General features: G+C 45.0%; 1 protein-coding gene across 3 annotated transcripts; it reads right to left on the minus strand.

Moving 5' to 3' along the window:
* Window positions 1–987: 987 nt before the first annotated feature.
* On the minus strand, window positions 988–24,336 carry LOC115114871 (SUN domain-containing ossification factor-like). Of its 3 annotated transcripts, XM_065013528.1 has the most exons (23): window positions 24,076–24,336; window positions 16,829–16,922; window positions 16,509–16,676; window positions 16,047–16,151; window positions 15,688–16,004; window positions 15,285–15,369; window positions 15,006–15,117; window positions 14,804–14,928; window positions 14,625–14,692; window positions 12,864–12,971; window positions 12,527–12,632; window positions 12,084–12,104; window positions 11,122–11,177; window positions 8,978–9,060; window positions 8,451–8,516; window positions 8,090–8,228; window positions 5,813–7,165; window positions 5,567–5,654; window positions 5,129–5,233; window positions 4,723–4,871; window positions 3,994–4,085; window positions 3,372–3,427; window positions 988–3,212 (listed from the first exon to the last, which is right to left on the minus strand). In XM_065013528.1, exons 1-23 carry the CDS (start codon window positions 24,135–24,137, stop codon window positions 2,790–2,792), a joined length of 3,981 nt encoding a protein of 1,326 aa, XP_064869600.1. In that variant the 5' UTR covers window positions 24,138–24,336; the 3' UTR covers window positions 988–2,789. The 3 variants fall into 3 exon arrangements, with proteins under 3 accessions (XP_064869600.1, XP_029499221.2, XP_064869599.1); XM_029643361.2 differs by having other exon boundaries at window positions 15,688–16,151; XM_065013527.1 differs by lacking the exon at window positions 12,084–12,104 and having other exon boundaries at window positions 15,688–16,151.
* Between the last annotated feature and the right edge of the window lie 828 nt (window positions 24,337–25,164).

Below are 25,164 nucleotides of genomic sequence, written 5' to 3' on the forward strand. Positions count from 1 at the left end.
AATCCTGCCATGGGTTTGTAGCACCTCATTACGGTCTTATCTGCTACGTGAGCTAAAGGACTGGAGACTCATCAACACTGCACATGAATCAGAGCAAATAACTACTCTGTCTGACTTGACTTCCTCCACCCACTGCAAGGCTAACAGTATGGCCATCAGCTCTGCGGTATATACAGCCAGATGATCTGTAATACGTTCCCTGACTCAGTGCGACCTGTCCTTGGATATTTTGAACCATCTGGGTAAATGGCCACAACATCCTGATACACAGTATCCAGATATTATCTTAAAACAAATCAAATCGGGCCTCATTCAAGAGCTCCGACCTGAAGATCACCGACGTCATGATTTGACCTCGTATTGTTCTGAGTTGTTTTGAACGCGGCATGTGTTTACGCCTATGGAGTTTGGGAATGGGACTTATACTGAACAAAAATATAAACGCAACATGCAACAATCACGGAGTTGCAAGTTCATAAAAGGAAATCAGTTAATTTAAATAAATAAACAAATTAGGCCCTAATATATGGATTTCAAATGACTTGGCAGAGGCACATCCATGGGTGGTAACCTGGCCCAGCCAATCAGAATGAGTTTTTCCCCACAAAAAGGATTTATTACAGACAGAAATACTACTCAGTTTCATCAGCTGTCTGGGTGACTGTTCTCAGACGATCCCGCAGGTGAAGAAGCTGGATGTGGATGTCCTGGGCTGGCGCGGCTGCAAATGGTCTAAAACAACGTTGGAGGTGGCTTATGGTAGCGAAATTAACATTCAATTCAGCTTTGGTGGGCATTCCTGCAGTCAGCATATCAATTGCACGCTCCCTCAAAACTAGAGACATCTGTGGCATTGCGTTGTGACAAAACTTTAATCAGCTTGTTGATATGCCACACATGTCAGGTGGATGGATTATCTTGACAAAGGATAAATGTTCACTAACAGTGATGTAAACACATTTTTGCCCAAAATAAACATTGTGTGCATTTGGAAAAATTCTGGGATCTTTTATTTCAGCTCATGAAACATGGGCCCAACACTTTACATGCTGCGTTTATATTTTTGTTCTATAAAGGTGCAACTTGTCCATCCACCCACTAATGTCTGAGCTCTTCATTTTTGGGAAAACGATGGTCACATTTCTACTGTGGCATCCAGGTACTACACACTGAAATGTTACCGGCCTGCTGGCTGAAGAAAACCCAGCTGCAGTCAAGTTCTTTTGCGCAGTACTAGACTAGCTAGCTCTGTAAACAACACATGTGATCCCAGGCTTCTTGTTAGCCAAAGATGGTGGATAAATTAAGAGTTCACTCAGGCTGCTTACAATTGAACAAAATTAAAATAAATCCGTTCTGCAGGGTGGTTCTCCCATAGACCCCAATGCAATAGGAGTGGGGTCTGGCCTGCTTAGTTCATTGACTGTAATGTAACCCCAAAAAATGAGGGAGTGGGCCATCTCACTTCCGTCTCTGTCACCCAGATTAAAATGTCACTTCCGGGTCACAGCATTTTGGGGGAAATGTCTAAATAAAAGTCCCCAACGTAATAGTAGAAAAGTCTCAACCTGCATTTATTCATGATATGATAAATATATTAACAATTTATATTTAAGTGACATTTGCATGAAATTGCAGGTGTCCAACCATGGTACAATCTACTCACTCGTCCATAAATTACAAAACAAGTTCTAACAAAAAGCTAGGTCATAGCAGGTGTTGCTGCACTTTTACTGTGGTCAAATAGCTTTGATAGGGCCCATTTATCCCTAATATAAGAAATTGTTTTCAACTTCAGAAAATGAGAACCATTCTTGAAACAGGAAAAACCTGCTGTTTCTATGAAATGAACATGGCTAGACCAGCAACCCACTAGTAAAAGCAAATTCTAACTTAGATTTTCCTTTCATGGAATTGTATTCCTTTAGCCCATCCTTGACATTGGCTATTATTTGTAGTTTTGATTGTTACATTGTGCACCTTTAAAGGAGAACTTCTTTACCAAATCTGTATTTTCAACGTAAATGGGATGTTATAGAAGTGCCCAGACATTATTCTTTTGCGATTTCCCTTGTTTTTGATAAACTTACCCCAACCAGAGATAGACTTCCTCCTGCTCATTCTGCAGTGCCAGGGCCGGGATAAAGTCAAACAAAAGCTCTAAAATCACCCAAATACATCCTTTTAGAAATGGCAACGCTCTCACTATAGTGATGCAGGTCTTTAGATGTTGTACACAATACCTTTTGTCACACCAAACTTTATTGGAAACATATTTCATATTGTGCGACTCGAGCGATATTTCTCCGTGTAGCCCATGATACTTTTCTGGGTGCGCATGCTCGGGCTACACGGAAAATAAGCACAGATGGATCGGGGAAACTGCTTGAGTCGCACAAAATTAAATATAACATTGCATATAAAGTTTGGAAAGACAATTTCAGAAGTTGCGTTTCTAATATGACTTATTTGGGTGATTTTTTTGGCTTTTGTTCATGTTTTATTCTAGAACATGCCATTTACATCCAAAATACAGATTTGGTTTAAAAAAAAGTGAACTTATCTTTTAAGGTTGTCATTATTAACCTCATAACAAAGAGCCTGACAAAAGGTTTGACAGAGAACATGGACAGAACATAACATGCTGGTTAGGAGGTGGAAGAAGAGGGATTGTCTCATTTGTGTACTAGCCTAAAGCCTCCTATGTATACAGAGATAACAACAACCCTCCATTCAGAGGATGAGTGTTCCAGAGTCTGAAGGAGGAGCAGTCTGTGTCAGATGGGACCTCAGAGCGCCATCACTCCCAGCCTCCCTGCAGCTAGCTCTTTTTCCCCCCCGATGAGGTCCTGCAGGGTAAGGATGGTGGGTGTAGCTTCGCTACTGTCTCTCCGCGGGCCCTGCAGGAGATCCACGCGCCCAGGCTTGAAAGCCAGCTTCTCTGCCCTGCTCCTGGGCGGGGGCAGGCCGTCACAGAGGCGCGTGCAGGTGGCAGGAGCGAGGCCACAGAAGGAGGGCTCTTCTGACTGGGAGGAGCCCTCAGAGCTGCCCTCAGAGGGGGGGTCCCTGAAGGCAGGGTGGCGGAGATGCCCCGTGCGGGGTAGAGGGTCTATGGTGCCACGGCTGTTATATATGGGTGCTCGGTTAGCAAGCAAAGGAGAACAGAAAGCAGTGCTCTTCAGGGTCTCCACGGTCTTCATCTTACTGCGTTTCTTCACCAGAGAAGTGTTGGGGACAGAGGGTGGAAGGGTTGAGGAGAGAGATTTTATTTGTTGAGGTTGGCGATGAGGAGAGATCATGTTCATGATACAGTTTATATGTGAGAGAGTGTTGAGAATTTCCTTGAGATAGTGACACTGTTCCATCCATACCTTTTTATTAGCTGGTGGAAAATTGATTGGTTCAACAGTTTGCAGTGACTCTGCACCTGCAAGCACAAGGTGAAAATAGAAAGCAAATTATATTTTAAAAACTGATTGTGAAACAATATTCTAAAATCAGCCAAACAGCAAAACCACAAACCCTCTCGAGAACCCAAGGCATTCTGCCTTATCCCAAGGGTTCTCAGCTATAAACACCGCTTACTGGTGGGACCATGCAAACTACAATCACAACACACAGGTGTTCGAGCATGCTAGATAGCTAATGAGCACAGTAGGTCGCCTCTGTCTTCCGTAAACAAGCAATGTAACATGTAAATATGGCTGTGTGGAACCGTTAACACAGTTTCTTTTAATAAAGGAACGCATCTTTCATATCAGTGAGAAATTAAGTTTCCAAAATCGTACCGCAAGCAATGTGTGTTATCAGTTTAAGACCGTGTGTCAGGGCTCTTAACAAAACTCCCCCAGCCAGAAGGTACCTTCATGAATAGACAGCCACTAAGGTGGATAGTGTCTATGAATGGGCTACCACAAACCTTGGAATGAGGAATCAGAAGGAAGTACACACTCCTCCACACACACATACATACATAGTCATGAGTAAACTTGCCTTCAGTGGTAGGTAACTGGAAGGAATCAGAGTGCAGGAGAGGATATGAGGCTCGTCTCTTCAAGCTCATGTCTTCATATTCAGAGAACCGCCTGAGGGGAGGAGACAGGATGAATTAGACTCAGACTTAAAGTAACTGTCCAGTGAAAATCTCACTTTTAAAAGTTCATATTGTTAACTCATACCCAAATCATGTCCTATACTCGTATGTGGCAAAAGCATCAATTGGAGAAAAAAAAAACACTTCAAAAACCCCACCTCAAACATGTATCTCAAATAGACCGTTTAAAAAATGCTTGATATTTCCTCAGAGGATGTTGCACTGGCCAATCAGAGGTCTTCTCGCGTGAATATCTTTAAAGACTGGTATACGCCCAAGACCACTCCAACACAGAAAAGCTGCTTTTTAACATACTTTAAAAAATAAAAAACATTTGGAAGGAAAACTATTTCACTCATATTGTAATTAATTATAGGTCATATTTCATAGAAACCTGGAAACACTGGACAGTTACTTTAAACACAGCATCCTGATGACACTTCATGTATGTCAACAATAATGTGCAGGTGAGTGTGTGGTGTCCCTTGGATGAGATGTGGTAACACCAATTGAAGGGTACCTATGTAAGGACTTCATAACACATTCGTAACCCATTCATAAGCAGTACATAATCACAACCCCTGGTGTTCCCCCTAGTGGGACATAACAGAGGATGTGAGTGTAGATACCTCTCTGGGGAGCAGTAGCTGTAGGTTATAGGAGGGTCTGTGGAGGGAGGCTGCATGGCAGCCATGCGACAGTGCTGGAAACACAGCAGAAGGCCCAGGATCAAACACAACACCAGGCACAGCAGGAGGTAACTCTGCCTGTCTGTCACCTACAACAGAGACAGGGTCAAGTTAGCACACTGCAGCCATGTGCTGTGATTGGTACGGGGTGTAAAGAAATATAGAATACATTTTACTGCTGCATTCCAGGGTTGGGTTCAATTCCATGTCAATTCAGGTGGCAAACTTCCTTGTTGAAAAGCAATGAGGTGTAGTAGTTCTTTAGTTCACTTACCACTGACTGACTTTAAATGTATTGACCCCAAACCTGCTGTATTCAACAGGGTAGAAATGATGTAGTATCTACCTGGCTCTGCAGCTGGCTGACTCTCACAGACAGGTTGAGCACCAGCTGTGTGACGTCCTCCAGTTGGCCCTGCAACGAATGGATGGACTCTGTCTGTCTCTGGTCCTATAGGGACAAAGGAAACTTTTGAGCTGACCAATCACAAACACTCTCACAAACCATATTCCCATACATTGCAAATGACACCCTCCCTGCAATTTTGAGTGACTAGATGACAAAATCTGTCATTCTGCCCCTGAACAAGGCAATTAACCCACTGTTCCTAGGCCATCCATGTAAATAAGAATGTTGTTAACGGACTTGCCTAGTTAAATAAAAAAATAAAAAATTTAAAGGCCAAAACTATGCGATTACCCGCCTGAGACTCCATCTTAAGATAGGCTACGCAGTATGTAACGTTCTAGACAAACACATTGTAGGTCCCCCTCCACTCCGCACCTGCTCCTCTGCCTTCCTGGATGTGTTCTGCAGTTTGATGATGGTTTGGTTGAAAGCCCTCTGCATCTCTTCCATCTGCCTTCGGTACCTTCAACAAAACACACAGAAGTATCAGCATCACCATCTAAACCTTCAATTGACGAACTCTAGTTCCAATAGGTCTGACATCTGACAGTTAATAAAACCAGCAGCATGGTGCTCAATGCTCAGCCAATGGCCATCCATGAATCGCTGAGGCCACCGTACCTCTGGCTGAGTTGCTCTAGGTAGCGTCCGCTCAGCGACATGTTCATCTCCAGGGCCTTGATTCGGTTGTTGAGCCTCATGAACACAGACTCCTTCTGGCTGGTGGAGCCGTGCATCGGGTTCCCGTTCCACTGCTCAGTGGCGTTGTGGAGCTCTGCATAGAAGTCTAAAGGGGAAGGAGAGGGGGGCTGGAAGGAGGTGGGGCGAGGCAGCTGCTGCCCGTTGCCATTGGGCGACGGGGTGAAGACAATGTCCTCCACAAGCTCCGCCTCCCCCTTGGTTTCTGTGGCCACGGCCTGGCCATGGCCATGCGAGGGGGGCTCCGTCATGACCACGACGGGGACAGAGTTCTGCTCCTCAGGAGTAGTGTTGCCGCCGCCGGCACCCGCTGGTGTAAGTGGGGATCCCAGAGGCTGTTGCTGCTCTGTGGGGGTGGAGGTAGTGAGGAGGGGTGGGGGGAGTGGATCAGCCACATGTGGTTGGTGGATGACCGGGATGTTGTCTTGTTCTACAGGCTGGACTTCAGGACAGGGCCTCTCCTCTACAGGGGTTCCCCAGCTCTGCTCCACTGGGTCACTGGAGCTGGCGACAGTGAGAGGCTGCCTCATCTCCCCCTGCTGCACCTCCTGGCTTTTCTCTGCCCCAGTGATGGGGTGCTTCTGCCCAGGCAGGTCTTTGGATAAGGTGTGGAGTGGAGGCGCCACGGCAGGTGTGGGCCTGGCGGCAGAGCTGGAGGTGTCGGTGGAGCTGGGTCTGGGCAGGGTGGAGGTCTGGCTGGGCTCTAGGTGGGGCAGCTCCATACTGGGCTCTACCTCTTCCACTGCCTCAGTCTCAACCCATGGAAGGTGTGGTGGGGTGTCAGTGGGCCTGGCTTCTCTCTCCCCATGGGCAGAGCTGGGCTCTCTCTCCTGGGGTTGTTCCCCCTGAGTGTGTGAATGCTGGGGTGTCTGGGTGGGCGTGGGGGAGATGGGCAGCTGCTGTGACGGGGTGGTGGGGGTGACTGGAGCTGGAGTAGCCTCTGGTTTCCTCTCCTGGCTGGTATAGTTTCTCTGAAAGGAACACTGGTGAACGAGGTACTCCTGGAGGGAGGCTGAGCAGGAGCAAGAAGAGGAGGAAGATGGGCCACAGTAGTCAAGGCTTTCTTTCTCTCGATGGCCAGGGCAACGGTGCTCCTCTCTCTCCCTCCCATCCTCTTCCTCCTCCAGCATGGTGACTATAGACTGGACCTCCTCCTCCTCTATAGGAGAGACTACCTGCTCCTCTTCAGTTACATGCTCTGGTTTGGGTTCCTCTGTGGTAGTGACATCAGGGTCCTCTAGTACTTCAGGCTGCTCCACCTCTACAGCGTCAGGCCTGAGAACAGAGACAGAAACAGGGAGAGAAAGACACGGAGAAAGAGAGACAGAAACAGGAAGAGAAAGACACAGAGAAAGAGAGACAGAACCAGGGAGAGAGACACAGAGAAAGAGAGACAGAAACAGGGAGAGAAAGACACAGAGAAAGAGAGACAGAAACAGGGAGAGAAAGACACGGAGAAAGAGAGACAGAACCAGGGAGAGAGACACGGAGAAAGAGAGACAGAAACAGGGAGAGAAAGACACAGAGAAAGAGAGACAGAAACAGGGAGAGAAAGACACAGAGAAAGAGAGACAGAAACAGGGAGAGAAAGACACGGAGAAAGAGAGACAGAAACAGGGAGAAAGACACGGAGAAAGAGAGACAGAAACAGGGAGAGAAAGACACAGAAAGAGAGACAGAAACAGGGAGAGAAAGACACAGAAAGAGAGACAGAAACAGGGAGAGAAAGACACAGAGAAAGAGAGACAGAAACAGGAAGAGAAAGACACGGAGAAAGAGAGACAGAAACAGGAAGAGAAAGACACAGAGAAAGAGAGACAGAAACAGGGAGAGAAAGACACGGAGAAAGAGAGACAGAAACAGGGAGAGAAAGACACGGAGAAAGAGAGACAGAAACAGGGAGAGAAAGACACAGAGAAAGAGAGACAGAGACGTAAGCTATTACAGCTATAAAATACCAATAATGCACATCCAAGCACGGTAACCAGCAGGCCCTAACAGAAATGTGATTTATTATCATAGGAATCACAAACTATCCCATTTAGCTGACTTCTGATATACTCTGGTAAATACCATTGCCGTCAGACTTTAAAAAATAAACACTTGAGCAGTTTAAATGACAAAATGTCTGCCATTATTGTGGATCTATATCAAGTGAAAGACTAAGTGAAAAAAAATGACTGGTTGGCTGGTACTTACACTGGGCTGAGGGTGGTGGTGTCAGGGTCAGATGATGTAACGACAGTCAGGTTCACTGTCTGGCCTGAGAAGTTCCCTTCACCTGGTCCTCCTCCCAGCACGTTGACTTTAATGTTGTTCACCATGTTCAGAATGACGTCTGGAACAAGACAGCCCATGTGTGAATACTTGAAACCCTTGAAACCCTCCCCACATAGACGTCACAAAGGGTTTACAGACTCAGGTATGACAGATCTCATTTTTTCAATACTAAGAGGGGTGGGAACCCTGTGAGTCTCAAAGACACTTATACGCAGGATGAAACCATAGTTTTGTGACTGGTGTAATGGGATATTTATTTGGCTGTATGTGTCTAACTCACCCTTGGCTGATCCTATGAGGTCATTTGAAGCCTTGTCCTCTGCAGGAACGTATCCAGGAGGATAATCTGAAGGTCACACAAACACAGGAGAGATAACATCACACTCACCAGGAACAACATCCAAACAGTTCAAAGGTGAGAGGTACAAATTACATTAACCTGTGATGGTTTGGGATTCCTAAATGTTAAATATTGTGAATCATAAGTTCTACTAGAGACATGAGAGGTGCCATAGTCTAGGGTTAGAGGTTTCATAGTGTCCGTCAATGTCTTACTCTGATATTTAGAACCTAACACCTGTATAAGGACATATTGACATATTACATCTAGTCTCGTCATAAGGTGAACATGTTGCTGTGTACTACTTGTAACATGTTAATGTACATTGATGAATGCGTCATATCTTATCATGCATTCCCTGTCTGATACGTATGACCAGAGACATTTTATTTATATGTTTATGACCATGATGGTTGAGAGAATATTGACAAGTCATTTCAGATTTCAGAAGAACAGGAGGCTCTCACCGAGGTCGTCATCCTGGTCGTCTGGTCTGTCCAGGGGGTCAGCGATCTCCTCATACTCCTCCACCATACTCGTTCCAAAAACCCTTCAACAGAAAGGAAGACGTGTTATACTGTCTAGCAGTCACCAGAGGGCAGACAAAGATACACCAGGAGCCCAGTAATAACATAACAAATGATAGCTAAGATATCCTAAAATAAAAAGTTTAAACTCCTTAAATGTTTAAACTAACATCAAACTGAGAGTTAGCAAATACTACAAATGTGTGTTTTTAAGTCCCACAAGAATACAATGAGCCCGTATGGTCCCTAGTGGTACATTAAGTCCCAGCTGTCTTTTTGTTTTACAACTATTAATGCCTCTGTAGGAGAAAAAAAGCGAGTGGCTAGCTGTACTTTTTGAAGACAAAATGTCCTGCAAACTCTGACAGCCAGAGCTGCCTCCCAGTGCCCCTGACAAGGCAGCTTCAAGAGAGAGAGATCAGTTCAACAGTACAACACTAGCAGCTCCAGATGCAAGACTGGTGAGGGGCGACATGGGGTAAACTTATCAGTTGTCAAACTGAATGTATTCAACTGAAATGTGTCTTCCGCATTTAACCCAACCCCTCTGAACCACCTTAAATGGACATCCATATCTTCGGCGCCCGGGGAACAGTGGGTTAACTGCCTTGCTCAGGGGAACAGTGGGTTAACTGCCTTGCTCAGGGGAACAGTGGGTTAACTGCCTTGCTCAGGGGAACAGTGGGTTAACTGCCTTGCACAGGGGAACAGTGGGTTAACTGCCTTGCTCAGGGGAACAATGGGTTAACTGCCTTGCTCAGGGGAACAGTGGGTTAACTGCCTTGCTCAGGGGAACAGTGGGTTAACTGCCTTGCACAGCGGCAGAACAACATCATTTTACCTTGTTAACTCAGGGATTCGATCCAGCAACCTTCCGGTTACTGGCCCAAAGCTCTAACCACAAGGCTACCTACCGCCTCACACTCGTATACAGTGCCTTCAGAAAGTATACAGACTCTTCACTTTTTCACGTTACGGCCTTATTCTAAAATGTATTATCGTTTTTTCCCCTCATCTACACACAATACCCCATAATGACAAAAAAAACTTTTTAACATTTTAGCAAAATGTATTTTTTTTGTATTTGTATTTTTTGTAAATGCTATCACATTTACATAAGCATTCAGATCCCTTTCTCAGTACTTTGTTGTAGAACAGTGATTACAGCCTCGAGTCTTCTTGGGTATGACGCTACAAGCTTGGTACACCTGTATTTGGAGAGTTTATCCAATTATTCTGTGCAAATCCTCTTAAGCACTGTCAGGTTGGATGGGGAGCGTCGCTGCACAGCTATTCTCAGGTCTCTCCAGAGATCTGAGTTCGATCGGGTTCAAGTCCGGGATCTGGCTGGGCCACTCAAGGACATTCAGAGACTTGTCCCGAAGCCACTCCTGCATTGTCTTGGCTGTGTGCTTAGGATAATTGTCCTGTTGGAAGGTGAACCTTCACCCCAGTCTGAGGTCCTGAGCACTCTGGAACAGGTTTTCATCAAGGATCGCTCTGTACTTTGCTCCGTTCTTCTTTCTCGATCCCAGTCCCTGCTGCTGAAAAACATCCCCACAGTATGATGCTACCACCACCATGCTTCACCGTAGGGATGGTGCCAGGTTTCTTCTACAGAGTTCAATCTTAGCTTCTTCAGACCAGAAAATCTTGTTTCTCATGGTCTGAGAGTCCTTCAGGTACCTTTTGGCAAACTCCAAGTGGGCTGTCATGTGCCTTTTATTGAGGAGCGGCTTACGTCTGTCCACTCTACCATAAAGGCCTGATTGGTGGAGTGCTGCAGAGATGGTTGTCCTTCTGGAAGGTTCTCCCATCTCTCCAGAGGAAATCTGTCAGAGTGACCATTGGGTTCTTGGTCACCTCCCTGACCAAAGACCTTCTCCCTCGATTGATCAGTTTGGCCGGGCGGCCAATGTAACAAAATGTGTGATGTAACAAAATGTGGAAAAAGTTGAGGGGTCTGAATACTTTCCGAATTGGCAAACACCTGTTTATTCAGTAAATTGATGTATCTTATCTGGGGGTTTTCTTAATGGCTGTAAAACTTCCATTAACTAAATGTTTTTCCATTCATTGCCTACCTTATGAGACTAAGGGGGCAGAAGTGTTCAGATCCATGGTGAGAGACCAGCTCCACCTGCGATGAAACACAGACATCATTTACATCCAGGAGACAGGCATTAGTGCATGGTGGGACTGTTCTACACTGTCAGTGATAATAATCATGTTGCAATATGAACACTTGGCAAAGCTATGATTTGGCCAGTGGTTAAATTGTTATTGAAATCGTGTGACAAATAGTAAAATTCAAGTTAGTTGTTGTTAACATTGATGATTGTCTGGCTGGTCAGCGACAAGCTATTACAGGCACTTTGAAGCTGTGATGAACCGCCTTGACCTACACACTTAAAGAGACTAAATGCAACGATTCCAAATGTGTTTCTCTGATGTTCATTAAGAAAAGTCAAGATTTCAGTCAAGGGAATATGGTTTGATGTGGTAGTTAGATGTTTGTCCCCCATGAGACACCATAGCAGCAAAGTCAGTATTCCTTCCTCAAATTAGTCTGAATGAATCTAAGATGAAAAAGGCAAGTGAGCATTGTCGAACTCAAAACCCAACCCTCAAGTAATACAGTTATAGACGAGACAGACTTAATGAACAAAAGTAATCCAATTTACACTTTGTAGTCAACTTTGACACTAAAATCAATGTTTCTGACTCATATCGATGTCACATAGGCTGTTTTCTATCAGAGAAGTTGCCCTTTAAAGAATGGGCTACACCACAGTCAAAATATCTACTGTCAAAATGACATGGTATTCTCATGACTGACATGACTAGATGAATTATAATGATTAGAGATATGTTCAGTGGCTTTATCTAGATAGCAGGATTATTTGCTACCTGGCCTAGTGGCAGCTGGTGCTGATCAGTTAGCAAGATTCTCCTACTGTTAGCATTGTAACACTAAAGCCCTTCCCTTCAACCCTCTACATGCTCCTCCACAGACCAACCACCTCTAAGATATAAATAGGCTAACCTTTATGTACTTGGTGAACATCTGAAGCAGGAGAAACAAAGGAAGAGAAACAAGTAATTACAAGAAGCATACATGCATTTAAAATAGGACCAATGAATGAATGCTGGTTCCTGTTCCGCTCTTCAGAGAAGAGGTACAGAAGCATCAGTTTAAAGACGAGAAAGGCTCCAATGTTTTGTACATTTGTAAAACATTACTCTAGAATGAGAGGACCAGCACAAACACACAAACAGCCCAGAGCGGGATTTGAGTTTGACCTACTTGTGAAGGAGAGGGCCATAACAGAGTAAAGAGGGGGCTACTGTAGTCTTGATTTTATTTGTAATTAATCAAGTAGTCCCATTGAAGTCAGAATACCTCTTTCCAAAGAGAGACCTGGATGACTAGAATGGGAGTAAAGGAGGGGGTAGATAACAGAAGGTGCAGGAGAATGCCATACACACCTTGACATATTTGGCGTACAGGTGCTCGTCCAGAGGGAAACTCTGAACAGTGCGCTCCTCCCGAGCATGAAAAGTGCCCAGCTTCACCCACTTGTTGGTCGGGTACCTGAGGGAGAATCATCCAACAACACTCAACATCATTCAACCTATTGTTCAACCCTTATTAGTGCAGTAGTACTGACTATTTTAGTAACATGTAATATGTTCATCATCAAATGACAGTTTGAAAGATATCAAATCAAGATATTCCCATTGTGGTTGTGTTCATAAAGCACCAAGAAGAAGAAAACTGACTGAAACAGGGAGAGACTATATGAACTTGTCCAAAAAATCAAACCTGTCACTGATGGAGACCAGGAAGTCTTTGGGTGTGGAGGAGAAGAGCTCAAAGTTAGCAATGTCCAACTGCTTCACCTGGATGGGATCGCACAGCTCGATGATGAACCTGAGAGAGAGAGAGAAGGGGCGAGAGAGAGAGAGAGAAGGGGTGAGAGAGAGAAGTGGCGAGAGAGAAGGGGCGAGAGATAGAAGGAGAGAGAGAGAGAAAAGGGGCGAGAGAAAGAAGGGGCGAGAGAGAGGAGGGGTGAGAGAGCGAGAGAGAGAGAAGGGATGAGTGAGAGAAGGGGCGAGAGAGAGGAGGGGTGAGAGAGCGAGAGAGAGAGAAGGGATGAGTGAGAGAAGGGGCGAGAGAGAGAGAGAAAGAGAGAGAGAGAAGGGGCGAGAGAGAGAGAGAAGGGGCGAGAGAGAGAAGGGGGCGAGAGAGAGAAAGAGAAGGGGGCGAGAGAGAGAGAGAGAGAAGGGGCGAGGGCGAGAGAAGGGTGGGAGAGAAAGAAGGGGAGAGAGAGAAAGAGAGAGAAGGGGCAAGAGAGAGAAGGGGCGAGACAAGGGACGAGAGAGAGAGCGAGAGTAGAGGCGAGAGAGAGCGAGAGAAGGGGCGAGAGAGAGCGAGAGAAGGGGCGAGAGAGAGAGCGAGAGAAGGGGCGAGAGAAAGAAGGAGCGAGAGAGCGAGAGAGAAGGGGCGAGAGAAAGAGATATAAGGGGCGAGAGAGAGGAGGGGTGAGAGAGCGAGAGAGAGAGAAGGGATGAGTGAGAGAAGGGGCGAGAGAGAGAGAGAAGGGGCGAGAGAGAGAGAAGGGGCGAGAGAGAGAGAAGGGGCGAGAGAGAGAGAGAGAGAGAGAAGGGGCGAGAAAGAGAAAGAGAAGGGGGCGAGAGAGAGAAAGAGAAGGGGCGAGAGAGAGAAAGAGAAGGGGGCGAGAGAGAGAGAGAGAGAAGGGGCGAGGGCGAGAGAAGGGTGGGAGAGAAAGAAGGGGAGAGAGAGAAAGAGAGAGAAGGGGCAAGAGAGAGAAGGGGCGAGACAAGGGACGAGAGAGAGAGCGAGAGTAGAGAGAGAGAGCGAGAGAAGGGGCGAGAGAGAGAGAGAAGGGGCGAGAGAGAGCGAGAGAAGGGGCGAGAGAGAGCGAGAGAAGGGGCGAGAGAAAAGAAGGAGCGAGAGAGCGAGAGAGAAGGGGCGAGAGAAAGAGATAGAAGGGGCGAGAGAGAGAAGGGGCTAGAGAGAGGAGGGGTGAGAGAGTGAGAGAGAGAGAAGGGATGAGTGAGAGAAGGGGCGAGAGAGAGAGAGAAAGAGAGAGAGAAGGGGCGAGAGAGAGAGAGAAGGGGCGAGAGAGAGAGAAGGGGGCGAGAGAGAGAGAAGGGGGCGAGAGAGAGAGAAGGGGGCGAGAGAGAGAGAAGGGGCGAGAAAGAGAAAGAGAAGGGGGCGAGAGAGAGAAAGAAGGGGCGAGAGAGAGAAAGAGAAGGGGCGAGAGAGAGAAAGAGAAGGGGGCGAGAGAGAGAAAGAGAAGGGGACGAGAGAGAGAAAGAGAAGGGGGCGAGAGAGAGAGAGAGAAGGGGCGAGGGCGAGAGAAGGGTGGGAGAGAAAGAAGGGGAGAGAGAGAAAGAGAGAGAAGGGGCAAGAGAGAGAAGGGGCGAGACAAGGGACGAGAGAGAGAGCAAGAGTAGAGGCGAGAGAGAGCGAGAGAAGGGGCGAGAGAGAGCGAGAGAAGGGGCGAGAGAGAGAGCGAGAGAAGGGGCGAGGGATCTCCAAACGCATGCACACACTCACCAGATCTTGTTGCTGCAGGGGTTTAACATGTAATGATCCATGCTCTCCATTAATATGGCTGAAGTACTCTGATAGAAAACAAGATCCTTCCATCAATATATGCAAAGCTAGCTATTAAAATCAGTTGTATCAACTGAATATATAGATGGGTTTGGAGGGTGACAGTTTGAAATAGATACCTTAGCCTCTGGGTTAGAACCCAGGATCTTGGCGCCACACTCCACTGAGGCATAGTTGTTGAAGTTCTTCTGCACCTTCTTTACAGCGTGGGAGCCGCCGTTGGTGGAGATGTGAGTGGCCAGAGCTATGAAGAGAGATACAGTTTTAAATCAAAACCAGTGAGTGAGTGAGTGTGTGAGACAGGAACACCATCTATCTTACTGTTCTCCTTCTCCAGAATTTTCTTCTTCCACTCGTCAAAGGTGGGGATGTCCTCCGCATCCTTGGTTGCCACATTAGGATCCTTCTCCGTGGCGATGTGTGAGCTCAAGCCCTGGCAACAGCAGTCAACAGTACATCAGACTCAGTTCAAACACTTACTTCACTCATCATATACTCAAGCATTTAAGCTGGGCTTAATTAAGCTTGGAGTTTGCACTTTTGGGACTATAAGCATCAGAAGACATTATTTCTATGCAACAAATGTTGGTGTATCTCTACCCGTTCTTTCAGCATGTGGGAGGTGTTGTCGGTCTTGGTGCCTTTTCCTTGAGCGTTGTTAAGTTTCTCCAGGACAACAGGAAGACTACAGAGGGAGACAATAGAAAGAGAGCCTACATTCAAACACTGGTAAAAGCAACTGGGGTCAAACCTGAGCCTCCTGTGCGCCACTTGACTGTGTTATCCATTTGTGCTAAAGCCATTAGCTCTCAAGGAGCGAACACAAGTTCAGGCCTCAGGTAAGGTTAGGGCGTTTTCACATATGAAATTCAATTCCCTGGTTTGGTTTCGTGGATCGTTTGTGAGAATTCTACAAAATACTTTTTGCTTTCACAAGACTTGAAAATAAGCGTTTCAGGAAAAAATTTGCGAGATGTACATTCTACATTCCAAGTCACAATACCTGGGACTCTGGTCCTGGATGTTGGAGCCGCTACTCAGGCAGGTCCAGGATTCATCAAAGGGGTTGGTTTCTCCAGCTTCACAGTCGTCTGTGGCAAGATCAGTATCGCTGAATTCCGGTACAGGGACATCAGACAAAGTATCCTCTGGTACACTAGAGGATGAGCCATGGGGCATGGAGGGGTCTTCAGTGACGGGGTTGAGGGCAGAGGATAGAGGGAATAGGTCAGAGGTGGGTGTTGGCTGCAGCTCTTGGGTGACAACGGGCTCTGGAGGTGGCTGCTCGGCCTCTGGTTCTGCTGTCTCTGGTTCTGCTGTCTCTGGTTCTGCTGTCTCTGGTTCTGCTGTCTCTGGCTCGGCCTCTGGTTCTGCTGTCTCTGGCTCGGCCTCTGGTTCTGCTGTCTCTGGCTCGGCCTCTGGTTCTGCTGTCTCTGGCTCCTTCTCAGAATCCTCCAGGTCCAACGTCTGGAAAACATTATCACTGCACTGTCATTAAAAGACCAAACTTAATATTGATGGTCCATGGCAACCATCCACCTGCCTGTGCAGTATGTGTTTTATGATACAAAGATTTCAGGAACAATCAATAGGTTTGGTCAATAAGTCTGGTGGATGGTATGCAAGTCTCAATCTGCTCTTGAACTAAAGAAATAGACATCTGCTTCACATACAGTAAGAAAGCCAGAGTGGAGTAGTTCTTCAGGTCTACTTCTTATGATTCATCACTGCAGAACCTGTACATTTTGGACACCAGGAAGAGTAGATCTCAATTCTAACAGCAAAATAGGGATCCAAATAAAAACATAACCAAAACATCAGTACCTGAACATGCTCCTTGTTCTCCACCTCAGTGCTTGGAGTCCCCGCCCCCTCCTCCTCTGCTAGGCCCCGCTGCTGTGTCTCCACCTCCTCTCCCTCTGGCAGCACCTCCTCTTCAGATAGGTGCTGGACATACTGTGACCCCCAGCCATCCTCTAACTGAACAACACCCTGACGGACCGGAAGTGAACATTAGTTGTCGTATCCAACATTAAAGAAACAGGTATCATATCAACAAGAGAGTAGTTGATATGTTATACTAGGTATGTAACAAAAGGCATGATTGAAACGTATGGTCCAAACAGGTGAAGCAGGTGATGTACCTTGTGATGGGACCTGTCGCCAGGATCTTCCTTCAGACTCTGGGTCTGAGCCTCTGGGGGTTGCTCTGTGCAGCTAACATATTTAGTGGGGTGCCTGAGATAACATAGGAGAAGACATCAGTGTTATTGATTTAGGCATGGGGGCCACAGAGTGAGAGTGAGAGCAATGGGAATAGTGGATTTGGAATTTCAGTTTACTTCCTGAATTTAGATGAAATTGACCCTAATGCTATTAAGGTGTGTAAATATACTGTAACCTAGTGTCACTATGTTTACCGTTCCAACAAGTACAAGCCTTGACCAGAAGAAAAACAACTTGATTTCAAAGAATCAATGAAGGAATCATAAATCAAACAGAGGGAGCTGCTTCCCAGCAGTTTCAGAGCTGAAAGAGGCGACATGGGAATGCCTAGGTGTCTGACAGTGTCTCTCTCTCACAGCGTATCTTATCACTGTGGGGGGCAGGCCAGGCTGGAGGTGGGAGGTCAAAGTCAAAACCTTATGCCATGTGGCTGCACAGGGAAAATTAAAAAGCGCATGCCACTGTCTGCTGACAGTCTGACAGTGTGTCAAGGAAATGGACAAGTCAATGTCACAGCTGTCTTGTGAATCTTGGCACGGGACAACAGAGATCGCTGGTCATGACAAGGCTTTAAATAAGTCCACTCACAACAATGTCACATTTCTACTGGGGACAGAGGTCATTGTGTTAAGCTGCAGTGTCAAACAGCTGCACCACTAACGTGGCCTTGTCTAGCAGTGAATTTATAGGGCAAGTAGTCTACTGTGCTTGGCCACTGGAGTCTGGTAAGACACAAATAATATAGGTTGTAGGGTGTTTAACTTTTCATTCAGATCCAACAGCCTTAATGTAACCTCTAAGGAGCCATGGTGTTTTCGTTGGACGAGAAATTATGTATTAGAGTGTGTGGCCACTTTAACAATAGGCAGTAGAAAGAAACTAGGCAGTAAAGCTAAAGTAGGCCTACTTGCCAAATATACTGCAGTAAAATGTAATGTAATCAACACCATAAGCCTAGCATACATCCCTACAAGTCTGAGGAATTTGAATTATGAGTTGTAGTTAGAATGAGTAGTAGTACTTAGGGTTGGGCGGTATCCAGAGTTTCATACTGTTTCTGTACCATACCAGGGTATATGGTATTACCGGAAGTGCACACAAGGGGAGCTATACAAATCAAATAAAAAATGATATACAGTACCAGTCAAGTTTGGACACACCTACTCATTCATTGCCGCTCAGCCCCCTCCTGTACTCCCTGTTCACCCACGACCGCGTGGCCATGCACACCTCCAACTCAATCAGAAAGTTTGCAGACGACAACAGTAGTAGGCTTGATTACCAAGAACGACAAGATAGCCTATAGGAAGGAGATGAGGGCACTCGGAGTGCAGTGTCAGGAAAACATACCTCTCACTCAACGTCAACAAAACAAAGGAGATGATCGTGGACTTCGGGAAACAGCAAAGGGAGCACCCCCTATCCAAATCGATGGGACAGCATTGGAGAAGGTGGAATGTTTTAAGTTCCTCGGCCTACACATCACAGACAAACTGAAATGGTCCACCCACACAGACAGTGTGGTAAAAAGGAATTTGGCTTGTTACTTAAAACCCTCAAACTTTTACAGATGCACAATTGAGAGCATCCTGTCGGGCTGCATCACCGCCTGGTACGGCAACTGCACCGCCCATAACCACAGGGCTCTCCAGAGGGTGGTGCGGTCTGCACAACGCATCAATGCAGGCAAAATACCTGCCCTCCAGGACACCTATAGCACAGGAAGGCCAAAAAGATCATCAAGGAAAACAACCACCCGAGTCACTGCCATTTCGCCCCGCTACCATCCAGAAGGTGAGGTCAGTACAGGTGCATCAAAGCTGGGACCGAGAGACTGATAAATAGCTTCTATCTCAAGGCCATCTGACTGTTAAACAGCCCTCACTAGCACAGAGAGGTTACTGCCTACACACAGACTTGAAATCATTGGCCACTTTAATAAATGCATCACTAGTCACTTTAATAATATCACTTTAATAAATGTTTACATATCTTGCATTACTCATCTCATATATATATACTGTATTGTATACCATCTTGCCTATGCTGCTCGGTCATTGCTCATCCATATACAGCTCTGGAAAAAATGAAGAGACCACTGCAAAATTATCAGTTTCTCTAGTTTTACTATTTATTGGTACGTGTTTGGGTAAAATGAACATTTTTATTTTATTCTATAACCCACTGACAACATTTCTCCCAAATTCCAAATATTGTCATTTAGAGCATTTATTTGCAGAAAATGACAACGGGTCAAAATAACAAAAAATATGCGGTGTTGTCAGACCTCGAATAATGCAAAGAAAATAAGTTCATATTCATTTTTAAACACAATACTAATGTTTTAACTTAGGAAGAGTTCAGAAATCAGTATTTGGTGGAATAAGCCTGATACCAGCCTTGCTGAAGCACCCCCAGGTCATCACCGTTCCTCCACCAAAATTCACAGTTGGTGCAATACCTGGAGAGGCCTACAAGTCAGTGTCTCGCACCCACTGTCAAATTTGGTGGAGGATTGGTGATGATCTGGGGGTGCTTCAGCAAGGCTGGAATCAGGCAGATTTGTCTTTGTGAAGGACATATGAATCAAGCCACGTACAAGGTTGTCCTGGAAGAAAAGTTGCTTCTGCTCTGACAATGTTCCCCAACTCTGAAGATTGGTTTTTCCAGGAGGACAATGCTCCATGCCATACAGCCAGGTCAATCAAGGTGTGGATGGAGGACCTCCAGATCAAGACCCTGTCATGGCCAGCCCAATCTCCAGACCTGAACCCCGTTGAAAACCTCTGGAATGTGATCAAGAGGAAGATGGATGGTCACAAGCCATCAAACAAAGCCGAGCTCCTTGAATTTTTGCATCAGGAGTGACATAAAGGCACCCAACATCAATGTGAAAAGACTGGTGGAGAACATGCCAAGATACATGAAAGATGTTGGGTTTCTGCCAGACAGCGTTTTCCTTGATGGCCAAAAAGCTCAATTTTAGTCTCATCTGAACAGAGTACCTTCTTCCATATGTTTGGAGAGTCTCCCACATGCCTTTTGGCAAACACCAAACGTGTTGGCTTATTTTTTTCTTTAAGCAATGTCTTTTTTCTGGACACTCTTCCGTAAAGCCCAGCTCTGTTGAGCATACGACTTAAAGTGGTCCTGTGGACAGATATTCCAATCTCTGCTGTGGAGCTTTGCAGCTCCGTCAGGGTTATCTATGGTCTCTTTGTTGCCTCTCTGATTAATGCCCTCCTTGCCTGGCCAGTGGGTTTTGGTGGGCAGCCCTCTCTTGGCAGGTTTGTTGTGGTGCCATGTTCTTTCAATGTTTTTATAATGGATTTAATGGTGCTCCGTGGGATGTTCAAAGTTTCTGATATTTTTTTATACCCCAACCCTGATCTGTACTTCTCCGCAACTTTGTCCCTGACCTGTTTGGAGAGCTCCTTGGTCTTCATGGTGCCGCTTGCTTGGTGGTGCCCCTTGTTTAGTGGTGTTGCAGACTCTGGGGCCTTTCAGTACAGGTGTATATATACTGAGATCATGTGAAAGATCATGTGACACTTAGATTGCACACAAGTGGACTTTATTTAACTAATTATGTGACTTCTGAAGGTAATTAGTTGCACCAGATCTTATTTAGGGGCTTCACAGCAAAGGGGGTGAATACATATAAATGCACCACTTTTCAGTTTTTTTTTTCATTTCACTTCACCAATTTGGACTATTTTGTGTATGTCCATTACATGAAAAACAAATAAAAATCCATTTAAATTACAGGTTGTAATGAAACAAAATAGGAAAACTGCCAAGAGGGTGAATACTTCTGCAAGGCACTGTATATTCTTATTCCATTCCTTTACTTTACTTAGATTTGTGTGTATTAGGTAGTTGTGGAATTGTTAGACTAATTGTTAGATATTGCTACACTGTCGGAACTAGAAGCATTTCGCTACACTAGCAATAACATCTGCTAACCATGTGTATGTGACCGATAAAATGTGATTTGATTTGAAGGGTTTTTCTTTATTTTGACTATTTTCTACATTGTGAATAATATTGAACACATCCAAAACGATGAAATAACACACATGGAATCATGTAGTAACAAAAAAAGTGTTAAACAAATCAAAACATATTTTATATTTGAGATTCTTAAAAAGTAGCCACCCTTTGCCTTGATGACAGCTTTAAACACTCTTGGCATTCTCTCAACAACTTCACCTGGAATGCTTTTCCAACAGTCTTGAAGCAGTTCCCACACATGTTGCCTGCTTTTCCTTGTGGTCCAACTCATCAAACCATCTCAATTGGGTTGAGGTCGGGTGATTGTGGAGGCCAGGTCATCTGATGCAGCCCTCCATCACTCTCCTTGCTCAAATAGCAGGAGGTGTGTTGGGTCATTGTCCTGTTGAAAAGCAAATGATAGTGGGACTAAGTGAAAACCAGATGGGATGGCGTATCGCTGCAGAATGCTGGCTAAGTGTGCCTTGAATTCTAAATAAATCAGTGTCACCAGCAAAGCACCCCCACACCATCACACCTCCTCCTCCATGCTTCACGGTGGGAACCACACATGCAGAGATCATCCGTTCACCTACTCTTGTGTCTCACAAAGACATGGTGGTTGGAACCAAAAATCTCAAATTTGGACTCATCAGACCAAAGGACAGATTTCCAACAGTCTAATGTCCATTGCCCATGATTCTCTTCTTCATATTGGTGTCCTTTAGTAGTGGTTTCTTTGCAGTAATTCGACCATGAAGGCCTGATTCACTGAACCTGTTGAGATGTGTCTCGTTACTTGAACTCTGTGAAGCATTTATTTGGGCTGCAATCTGAGATGCAGTTAACTCTACTGAACGTGTCCTCTGCAGCAAAGGTAACTCTGGGTCTTCCTTTCCTGTGGCGGTCCTCATGAGAGCCAGTTTCATCATAGTGCTTGATGGTTTTTGAGACTGCACTTGAAGAAACTTTCAAAGTTCTTGAAATTTTCCGGATTGACTGACCTTCATGTCTTAAAAGTAATGATGGACTGTCGTTTCTCGTTGCTTATTTGACCAGTTTTTTTTTTAACCAAATAGGGCTATCTTCTGCATACCACCCCTACCTTGTCACAACTCAACGGATTGCCTCAAACGCATTAAGAAGGAAAGAAATTCCACAAATTAAGACACACCTGTTAATTGAAATGCATTCCAGGTGACTACCTCATGATGTTGGTTGAGAGAATGCCAAGAGTGTGCAAAGCTGTCAACAAGGCAAAGGGTGGCTACTTTAAAGAATCTCAAATATAAAATATATTTTGATTTTAACACTTTTTTGGTTACTACATGATTCCAACAGTATTGAAAATCATACCATCGGTATACGGTATAAATGGTATATCGCCCAAGCCTAATAGTACTACCGGTCGTTTCAGCAAGAATCAACTGTGGGCGGACATAATATGATCATGTGAATACAGGGACCAGTGTTAGATGGCAGATTTTGGATCAATTCCCTCTAACAACACATGAGAAACAAGATAAGGGAGTAGCAGCCTAACTGGCACATTCTATGACTCATTTACAGTGATACACCCAAGGTGTGATTGTGACTGAGCACTCTTCCCTGAGCATAAACACACCTCCGCCTGAAGTGGACTCTCCCCTCTTGAATCCTTGAAGGGAAGTGAACAAGTGCACACTTCAGGATAAAAGGGCAGATTATTGGTACATTGAGAAAGTTAGATTTGCATCCAGGGGTGGGACTGTCAATAATACTCCTTCATGCCTGAGTAGAATTAAGGAGGGGTAGCCTCCAACACTGCAGTCTGAGGAAGGAGATAGCCATCAACATGCCATATCATAGCAGTACAAAGTTCAGGGGGAGGTTTACACGTCACATTTCACCTAACTAGGTACTTTCCAGATGCTTAGCTCATTAATGGGTTTCCACTACAAAATTACAGCCTAGGCCAGGTACATTTTAAAGTAAACTCTGCGAGATGACGTTGCAACGAGCAGCACCCCAAATGAGCACGATGCAAGACTACTTGCATCGTATCTGTGCATGTGCACTGCACGCTTCTACAACTTGATAGCTACCGGAACAAAATAACAGAAGTTAGCCTTGCGCTTCAACACTCTTAGTTGTGGAAATGAAGGGTTGCCTTATTGCCGATTTGTTTTTTTTACTGATAACAACCAATATACAAATAATTCCAGTAGTCTGCTATGTCTAGTTCGTCCCGGGTGTAGGTGTAAATAGCTAGCCTATTCTTTGGGCAAGTGATCATTTTCTGGCAACCCAAAAATACTCCTCACTTGCCCAATGCCATGGCCGAGTGCCTTTCAGACTTTAATGTCAATCCCTGCACTACTGTGTTTACTTTGTGCATGCAACATCATCTCGCTGAGCCGGACTAGTGCTACACTTTGAAAAATGTAAGGGCCAAGAAGCATCACTTTCCTCGAAAGGACTTCAGGCCATTGGAATTTCTGTCTGAGCATCAATGCAGCATTCATGTGTGCCATTACAGTAACCCAGGTGCATTCTTCTCCATTAAGCCTATCCTAGATTCTCATCACCTCTGGATGGAGCCTCTGCACTTTGGTGAGGAAGGATTTACAGCCAGGGGTCAGGACCTAAAAGCAGCGAGCCTGCTAGCTGAGTGACTAAATAGGCTGTAAATCCTTAACTATCAGGTGAGGGTCAAATGTATTATGTGACTAACAGAACATATTAGAAATCAATACAGGCCGTGCAACAACTCAGCAATAGTGTGTTATTTAACCTACCCTATTTAGTATGATAGAGATATTATGTAACTAGTTAAGTTACTATTAGGGTCCTATACTCCACTTTCTGGTGATGGAGGCAGGCTGAGGCAATACGATATGAATTGTTAAAATACAAACTGCATTTGTCTGAGCTAGCCAACGCTACTGGCGAACACTAGCTAGCTAGCTAACGTTCGATATCTAACAACTCTGAGCTACGTTAGTAGGTAACTTAGCTAGCTAGATAACTAGCTAACCTGGCTAGCAAGCCAGTTAACGCTATGCTTGCCGTGGTTCTCGTTAATATAGCATCTATTCCAACATGTTTTGGCTAACGAGATGCTATAGTTATCTAGTGAGGTAAAACACATACCTTGTTATGAAAATAAAAGTACCGTAGAGCTAAAACTTACCAACACAGTAATAACACAAGTAGGCACGCTGACATAACTCGCCACAATCTCTTCTTCATCATCCTCCCGCAGGGTCCAACATTATCACCGTCTACCTACACATGTATCAATACTGTGGTTATTCAACAGTTGTATGTTTTAACTCAACGTGAATATGTCTAACTTCTACTACAAGTTACAGGTCCGACACCTAACTTCTAGTTTCCTGAAAGTGGTGTTGTGCTGAACTGTTGGCTCCTGTCAAATCCACTGGAGCAGGAGACCTTGCGTTCCGCCAACGCGATAGCTGTGTCATCCGCCGCGTCCCCGGCTCTGTCCAATGAAAACGCAGCAACGCTGTTGCGCAGTAATGTTCGTAGAAATGTGGTGTACCAGTGTGTCACTGTCAAATCCCCATACTCTGATTTTGAACTATGATACAAATGAGTGTAAAATGTGACAGTTAAAAAAAACATTTGGTTGTTGAGTACTATATAGGGGAATGGACCTTTACAGGAAATTGGCAAATTACTAATTGATGAGTTGGAAGTATTCTTTGAAAATACTCCTTGTATAGCTTTATTCTTGTGCATCCATTTAACTCTGTATCTTTGGGAAAGAGCTTGTAAGTAAGCATTCCACTGTAAGGTCTACCTACACCTGTTGTATTCAGTGCATGTGACAAATACAATTTGATTTGATCTTCTTTTTTTTTAAGCGTTTGTGTTTGTATTTATTAAAGATCCCCATTAGCTGATGCCAAGGCAGCAGCTACACTTCCTGGGGTCCAGCTAAATTAAGGCAGTTAACTTTAAAAACATTACAATACATTTCACAACACCTTAAGTGTGTGCCCACAGGCCAGCCACTACTCTACTACCACATTATCTACAACACAAAACCCATGTGTACGTGTGTATAATGTGTATGTTATCATGAGTGTGTGTGTGTGTGCGTGTGTTTGTGCCTGTGTGTGTGTCTCTTCACAGTCCCCGCTGTTCCATAAGGTGTATTTTTATCTTCTTTTTTTTTTCAATCAGATTTTATTGCTTGCATGGGTTACTTGATGTGGAATAGATTTCCATGTAGTCATGGCTCTATGTAGTACTG

Source organism: Oncorhynchus nerka, linkage group LG9b (genome assembly GCF_034236695.1).
Source record: "Oncorhynchus nerka isolate Pitt River linkage group LG9b, Oner_Uvic_2.0, whole genome shotgun sequence".
Lineage (NCBI taxonomy): Eukaryota > Metazoa > Chordata > Actinopteri > Salmoniformes > Salmonidae > Oncorhynchus > Oncorhynchus nerka.